This window comes from Zootoca vivipara, chromosome 11 (assembly GCF_965207765.1).
Source record: "Zootoca vivipara chromosome 11, rZooViv2.hap1.1, whole genome shotgun sequence".
In the NCBI taxonomy this organism is placed as follows: Eukaryota; Metazoa; Chordata; class Lepidosauria; order Squamata; family Lacertidae; genus Zootoca; species Zootoca vivipara.
Genome location: NC_142594.1, coordinates 4,934,176 through 4,941,898, shown reverse-complemented (window position 1 = coordinate 4,941,898; position 7,723 = coordinate 4,934,176). Strand labels below are relative to the sequence as shown.

The window sequence follows — 7,723 nt, the reverse complement described above, 5'->3', positions numbered from 1 at the left end:
CGTATAGTTAAAGCTATGGTTTTCCCAGTAGTGATGTATGGAAGTGAGAGCTGGACCATAAAGAAGGCTGATCGCCGAATAATGGATGCTTTTGAATTATGGTGCTGGAGGAGACTCTTGAGAGTCCCATGGACTGCAAGAAGATCAAACCTATCCATTCTGAAGGAAATCAGCCTGAGTGCTGACTGGAAGGACAGATCCTGAAGCTGAGGCTCCAATACTTTGGGCCACCTCATGAGAAGAGAAGACTCCCTGGAAAAGACCCTGATGTTGGGAAAGATTGAGGGCACTAGGAGAAGGGGACGACAGAGGACGAGATGAAATAAAAAAAATTCCTTCAGTAGCACCTTAAAGACCAACTAAGTTTATATTTTGGTATGAGCTTTCGTGTGCATGCACACTGCTTCAGATACACTAGAAACAGAAGTGTCAGACCCTATATATATACAGAGGGTGGTGGGGGTGGGTGGGAATGGGTGATGGGCTGATGGGAGTGGTAAACCTGTAGATGGCTGTTAATGGCTGCTGATGGCTGCAATTAGTCCTGGGCTGAGGTGCTAAAGAAAGCTTGATCATGCATAATGAGATAAGAATCCGATGTCTCTATTCATCCCAGGTGCTTCCATGGTTTTAAGCTTGGTAATGATTTCCAATTCAGCAACTTCTCTTTCCAGTCTGTTCCTGAAATTTCTCTGTAATAAAACAGCTGCTTTGAGATCTTGTATAGAATGTCCTGGGAGATTGAAGTGTTCTCCTACTGGTTTTTCAGTCTTATGGTTCCTGATGTCAGATTTATGTCCATTTATCCTTTGGTGTAGGGTTTGGCCTGTTTGTCCAATATAGAGAGCTGAAGGGCACCGTTGGCATTTGATGGCATACACAATGTTAGAAGATGAGCAATTAAATAGTCCTGAGATGGTATGTTGGATGTTGTTGGGGCCAGTAATGATGTTGTCCGGGTGTATGTGGCAGCAAAGTTGGCATCTGGGTTTATTGCAGGCTCTGGTACCAGTGTCCATGTTAAGTCTGGTGGTTGTATTATTGTGGGTGAGGAGTTGTTTAAGATTGGGTGGCTGTCTGTAGGCAATGAAAGGTCTTCCTCCCAGAGCTTGAGAAAGGGAGCTGTCATTGTCCAGGAGAGGCTGTAGATCTCTGATGATGCGTTGTACTGTTTTAACTTGGGAGCTGTATGTAATGACTAGTGGTGTTCTGTTATTTTCTTTTTTGGGTCTGTCTTGCAGAGGACGAGATGGTTGGACAGTGTTCTCGAAGCTACGAACATGAGCCTGACCAAACTGCTGGAGGCTCCACTGCCTGGCGTGCCTGGGTGCTCTGGTCCATGGGGTCACAAAGAGTCGGAAGGGCAGTCTTATAAATAGACACCAATATCGTTTTAGATTTGTGTGTGCATACTATATCTATATTGTATCTAGAAACAGATACAGACTATATGGTTTTAATTGTATCAATGTTTAATTGCTGTCTTAATGTTTGTTTCCCCCCTCTCCGTCGTTAAGCTGTTATTACTGTATTTGTTATCTGTAAGTCGTCGGGGGGGTGGGGGGAGGCGGAATATAAACAAATGCATAGCAACGACCACGGTGACAAGGAGCGCAGGCATAAAAGCGCGGGGGAGCGCGTCCCTTTGCGCTTGCGTCCTCCTCGCCGTCAGGCTCGCCCCCCCGCCCCCCCCCGCCGAGCGTGAGCGCGCAGGGCGGCTGCGCGGGTGTCGCACGCGCCGGGGAACTTGGTGCCAGAGTCCAGAAGTTCTCTGCCCAAGTGGGCGCTGCTGCTGCTGCTGGTCTCGCAACCTTGCCCTTCCTTCGCGCGCCCCCTGTGTGGCTGGCCTGGGCTGCTTCCGCAGGGATGCTGGGCGCTGCTCTGGGCCGGCGCCTGCTGCGCCCCCTCGTGCAGCCGCTGCTGCCCCCCGGGTTCCCTCCGCAGCCCGTGAGGCTCCCCTCCCGGGGGCAGCAGCACGGAAGCTGCCTCCCTCCTCCAGGTAGCCGCGCGCTTTTACGCTTCTCCAATGCAGCGGAGCCGCCGCGGGCTGGGTGGGCTGCGGGGGTCGGGCCAGCGCCCGGTGCGCGCCAGGGTGGGCCTGGGAGATTCAAAGTTTAAGGGAAGCAGCTGCCCCCCCCTCGCGGTCCCAGCCGAGGAAGCGTCTCCTCACGCCGTGAACTGAGGAGAGCAGCGCACACAAACACTGGCGAGGCCAGGTCTACTCAGAAGTACCGCAGAATCACAGCCTTGTAAAGTTGGAAGGGAGCCCGAGGGTCATCTAGTCCAACCCTCTGCATGGCGGGAATCTCGATGTGCAGTTTCCCCCATCCAGTTAGAAACCCTGTGGAATTTGTTGAGGATAACACTTGGGTGAGTGGGCACAGGATTGCAGCCGCAGCCACTGCTTTCTTGGAAAGCAGCCAGTTCTGTGCTCTGCTGTTGTTATTACATATTAGATACAGTATATTGAGTCTTGGATAGCTCTATTGGTAGAGCAGGAGACTCATCATCTCGAGGGCCACATTGGGAAAAAGATTCCTGCAATGCAGGGGGTTGGACTAGATGACCCTTGTGGCCCCTTACAATTCTAGAGTTCTTTGATTAAGGGACTCAAGATGGCTTGCATATGAAAAAATAAAAATGGTTTAGAACAGAACAAAGCAATATTTAAGAAGCAACTAAGCACTGATAGAAGTAAAACCCGTACATTTAGAAAATATATTAAAACCATATAAATAATTACAGTAAAAGCAGCACTGCACCAGCCCTTTCGTTAAAAGCTGTCAATTCCCCAAAGCCTGTGGGAGCAAAAAAAGACTTCACCCATTATTGTTTTCTCATAGGTAAATTACTGGTGAGCTTAGTAAAACCCCAGTCTTACTAAGAAGTCCCACTGAATTCACATAGGCTTACTGTACTTCCAGCCAGACATTGCTGGGCTATCTCTACCAATTGCATTGAATAATGTTTGTGGTTAGAATAGAAAGGTAAAACCACAAACTTAACAGAGAATTATGATGCAGATCTCTTACAATGCAGACCTTCAGAACACTTTGCCCACCCCTCAGACAGAGAATTCATTAATGGTTTAAGGCAGAGATGGTTAATCTGCCCCCCTCCTGCTTTGCTTGCCCAGTGTTGTTTGACTTTAGCCCAGAGTCAAGGGTGATGGCAGTTGTAGTCCTGCAACATCTAAATGGCCACAGGTTTGCCGTCCCTAGTTTAAGGGTAGATTCCAAGTACAGTATGTTATTCATTGGCTTGATCTTTGTGAACTCTTGACCCACCGATATAGTTAGTCCTTCCAACTGCAGGTGCCAGAGACTGAACTTTATGCAAGTAAAATACATTCTTTGTCATTGGCCTTATGGACCCTCCACATTTCTGTCTGCATCTGCCACAGAAGTTGTGCCGGAAAGAGTCTCAACAGGAAAGCAGCGACTGCAGACCCATAGTCAGTGGGTTCTGCTTCTCTGTTTCTTTAATGCAAACCTGATTCTTTTATTCCCATTTTTCCCCACTCCCATTTCCTTTCCATCTGTTGGTCTTATTTACTATTCCATGATCTTGAATTAAGTTAAATCTGTCCCCACCTCCCATGTTCCTCCTTTGTCCATTTGTTACCCTTTGTATTATTGATTTTTCTTCCGCTCAGAGGTTTTCAGCTTCAGTTAAAAAGAAGCCAAAAGGATGATTTGCAGTTTCTAAAACATCTAACATCTAATGTAAAAGGTAAATGACCCCTAGGCGGTCAAGTCCAGTCAAAGGCTCATGTTGCTCCATCTAGTCCACTTCATCAGATGCGTGTTATCCTCAGTTGGCAGGTTGGGGTTGGGTTTAAAAGGGAAAATAAATGCAAAGAACAGCCAGTGATAATTCACATATTAAACATATCTGTCCTTATACCAGGGATGGGAGATTTTGTACAGTCAGCTGCATTCCAGCCATGCAAAAGTCAGAGATGTTGACACACACATGTTCTGTGCATAGGAATGGCAAAACCATGTTGAGGAAGGTGTTTTCCATAATGGAACAGCAGCCTTATAAATAACTGATGGTTCTAATGATTCTTTTCTCTGTTTATAAGCAGGTGCAGATAGTGTGAAGCCACTGGATGGCGTGAGAATTCTTGATCTAACAAGGTTTGTGTTTCTTCTGTCTGTAACTCAGAACAATTCTTAAAGCTTCGCAGCGTAGTGACTAAAAATTATCACAATTTAACATTGCAGAGTACTTGCGGGACCTTTTGCCACCATGAATCTGGGAGACCTTGGAGCTGAAGTTATTAAAGTGGAAAAGCCAGGTATAGTTACTTAATCTCCTGCTTTCCTGTGCCAAATCTTTTTTGGCACTGCTGTAGGAGTCTCAGAGAAACAGCGATATTACACACATAATGGCCACAGTCCCAACATGGAGAGCTAAGTGTGTTTAAGACCTTTAATTTCAATGGATTTAGGTATTGCTTAACTATTTAGATGGTAGCCAATATCCTTTACTTCAAGATGGTATATTAGCCAATATTCTAAAATCAGTTAAATTAAGGGGAAAGGCAGGTAAGTGCTGTAACTCACTGGAAGAGCATCTGCTTTGCATGTAGAAGGGTCCCAGGATCAATCCCCTGCATCTCCATGTAGGACTGAAACAGATTCCTACCAGAAACTCTGAAGAGCCGCTGCCAGTCAGTGTGGACAATACTGAGCTAGATGGACCATTGACTTGACATAAACCCATTTCTATGTTCCCAGTTATGAAGCAAATATTTTTAGTTTCATAACAAACTACACAGTAGAGTAGATAGATGGTAGACTTGTCACAAATAATGTATTACAGTATTATTATTATTTTGAAACCCTGCTTCTTCTAACACTGTGGCAGGTTACCATAGCATCTCATTAGTTTACTACGAAGAGGTTTAAAGTGGTAATCTTGTCTGAAGTGAAGCAAGAGTACCAGGGTGGTATTGTGGTTGAAGTGTTGGACTCGAACTGGGGAGACCCAGCTTCAGTTTCCCTGCCGAACTGTGTGACTTGGGGACAACTACCAACTCTCAGCCTGATCCACCTCGCAGGGTTACTGCGAATAGGAGAAAGGTGGTAGGTTGTTATGAAGGTGAAAATCCCAAACGCCCAAGAGGATGGTGGGATTCAGAAAATGCAATACCGTAAAAGATATGTTTAACAAATGCTTTCCGAAGAACGCATGAGGGCTCAGACGTGGTTGTGACCCCACCCCTTCCTCTCTTGGTGTTTAGCACAAAGGTCTGAAGGGGAATGAATTGAAAGCAGCTAGAATCCTCCCCACCCTCAGGAACCTGTGCACACAAAATGTTCCTGCTTGAAGTGAGGTTTCTATCTAGGTTCAACGGATGGAATCCTCCCTCCAGGTTTGAATCTTGCTCCAAATCTCGTGCCATAGACACAAAGGTCAAGTGAAGAGGGGAGGGCAGCCCCCATCCCTTGAATGCCTGAAGAGGTCTCCCCCTCTGTTCTGCCTGCCGAAGAACAGAAGTATAACTCAGCAAGTTGCATGCATGTTGCTATGTACAAAAAATATAAATTGGTTTTGAGCATACATAGTTTTATATTTTTGTCTTTGAGACACATCCTACATTGCATGCCAAAGACAAAGTGTTGTGAGGCACAATTTAGAATCTACAGTAATTGCTATTAGCATTGCTGCATTTATCTGACTGAAGTAACTGCAGGCCCCAAACTAGTTACAAATGTTCGGTTCAGAGATACGTAACTAAACTGATGATGTCGCTGATAAAGGATGTTGCTTTTGTTATTAGGCCTTACAAGCTAATCGTTCTTAATTTGTGCTTTATTGCACCAGAAACACATCTTTTGTACGTGCTTTATTTCCTAGTCCTTCTTCCCAGGCAAGAGAGCCTTGCAGGAACACTCTTGTGACCTCTGAAAAGAAAACACACCACCTGGTTTTACATCTGTCTTTAGTGAAACCTCTTGCTTTGGCATGTTAATTGCACATGTGTTACTTATCGGAGCTCCAGATGTCTAACTGGTCACTGTAAGAACTTACCTCATATCATGTGTATCCGTTTGTAGCTCCACTTACTGCAGGAGAATTATTGTGCAAAATATCTATCTATTATCATATAGCTAGCAGTCCCAGTCTCCTAGTCATAGGACTAAGGATCTGCATGCTTGCATAGGGTGTGGGATGTGAGGCGGGAAAAACATGGTATGGGCCTCTGAGTCTGTGCCATTTCAGAAGGAAAATACAGATGCATAAATAGTTCCCCACACCAGAGCCCAACTGGCGTTGGAAAGCTACAGCATCAGATAACCTCCCGTTCAGCTTCCTCCTCGATATCTAATCACCAATATGCATTCTGAAGTAGTACAGTAGTACAGACTGAAGTAGTACAGGAGGCCTCTATCAGTTCTGATCAGTTCTGATTTCCTATCTTCCGCATCAGACTGGATCTATTCTTGGTCCTGGAGATAAATGTGTTGTGTTTACCACCACAATGAACTGCAGAGCTGTCATCACAGCATTAAATATTGGTCATGAGCCAGGAGAAAATTTATTCTGCAGTTCCTGCATCCCCCAAAGGCTTTTTTTGTAGGGTTGAGAACTGACCCCCAAAACAGAAACAAAACCCAACCAGGCTTACTCAGCTTCAATTGCGGAAATCAGCAGATGAAACCTTATGGCATAGCAAAGGGGTGAGGAAGCTTTTCATATTTAAGGGCCAACAGTTCTTGGATGCTATGGAATCCAGTGCAACCTTGGCCACAGTTTGACACAATGCTAAGCAGTAGACTATGGTTAAGCAAATCCGGCTGTGGATCAGTGCTCCTGCTTTGCTGTTCCCTTCCTCCAGTGAGAAGGCAGATCACGGAATAGCTGGCTTAGTATATTACATTTGAACCAGTGCTTGTGTTTCATTTCAAGCAAACCGCAGTCTGAAGCCACGGTTTGTGCCTAATGTCTTGTGGTTTGTTTAGGAAAAAACAAATGCCATGCACTGCTTTGTGCGGTAAGCTGGCTTCTGCACACACCTCTTGTCGTCCTCCCTCCAGACAAGCAAGAGCCTTTATCTAAGCTCAAGGATAGTTTTGCCTATTGAGACAAAAGCATTCAAGGAGGGTGGGAAGCAGGACTGGTGAGAGATGGGGCTTGAGACAGATAGAGGGCTCTGGGGGACTATCGATGGCCCTAGATTTGACCCACTAAGCCAAGGCTTGCGGTTTGTTGTTGTTGCTGCTCACTAATGGGGAGAAGGAAAGGGGCAGTGATTTGCACATTCATTGCAAACCGTTAACAGTGTCTTACCGTGGTGTTTGAATATAATCACTAATGGAATTCCTTTTTCTCAGTTCTTTCTACATTCTGTCATTTGTCTTGATGAAGCCTTTCCTGGGCTTGATGCCTTGATGAAGTGTTGGACAAAACTCCACTCTGCTATATTAAAAGTACTACCATCCGTATATTTGAACATGGTGCTATGGCTTACACCATAGCTGCCAAGTTCTCCCTTTTTTTAAGGGAAATTCCCTTATGCTGAATAGGCTTCCTCACGAGAAAAGGGAAAACTTGGCAGCTATGGCTTACACGGAGGCAAAGGGAGCGTTGTAACAAGCTGTGTATGCATGGAAAGGGGGGAGTCTCTGGTTAATTGAATCAGGGGTCAGGACTGTTGAAATTGCATAGCAGAGTGCTCTTTTACACTGTGGCAAATCTTGTTGAATTTACC

At 45.5% G+C, this 7,723-nt stretch overlaps 1 protein-coding gene across 6 annotated transcripts in view; it reads left to right on the top strand.

Annotated features, from left to right (window-relative positions):
• Positions 1–1,611: 1,611 nt before the first annotated feature.
• The window catches only part of SUGCT (succinyl-CoA:glutarate-CoA transferase), a 282,021-nt gene continuing 275,909 nt past the window's right edge, over positions 1,612–7,723 (top strand). For 5 of the 6 annotated variants that reach the window (XM_088654259.1, XM_035129164.3, XM_088654260.1 and 2 more), the window contains exons 1-3: positions 1,612–1,999; positions 4,088–4,142; positions 4,230–4,303. In XM_088654259.1, coding sequence (XP_088510385.1) covers positions 1,867–1,999; positions 4,088–4,142; positions 4,230–4,303 — 262 coding nt within the window. In that variant the 5' untranslated portion in view covers positions 1,612–1,866. The remainder of the gene's footprint in view (positions 2,000–4,087; positions 4,143–4,229; positions 4,304–7,723) is intronic. The other variant, XM_060280556.2, reaches the window with a different exon arrangement.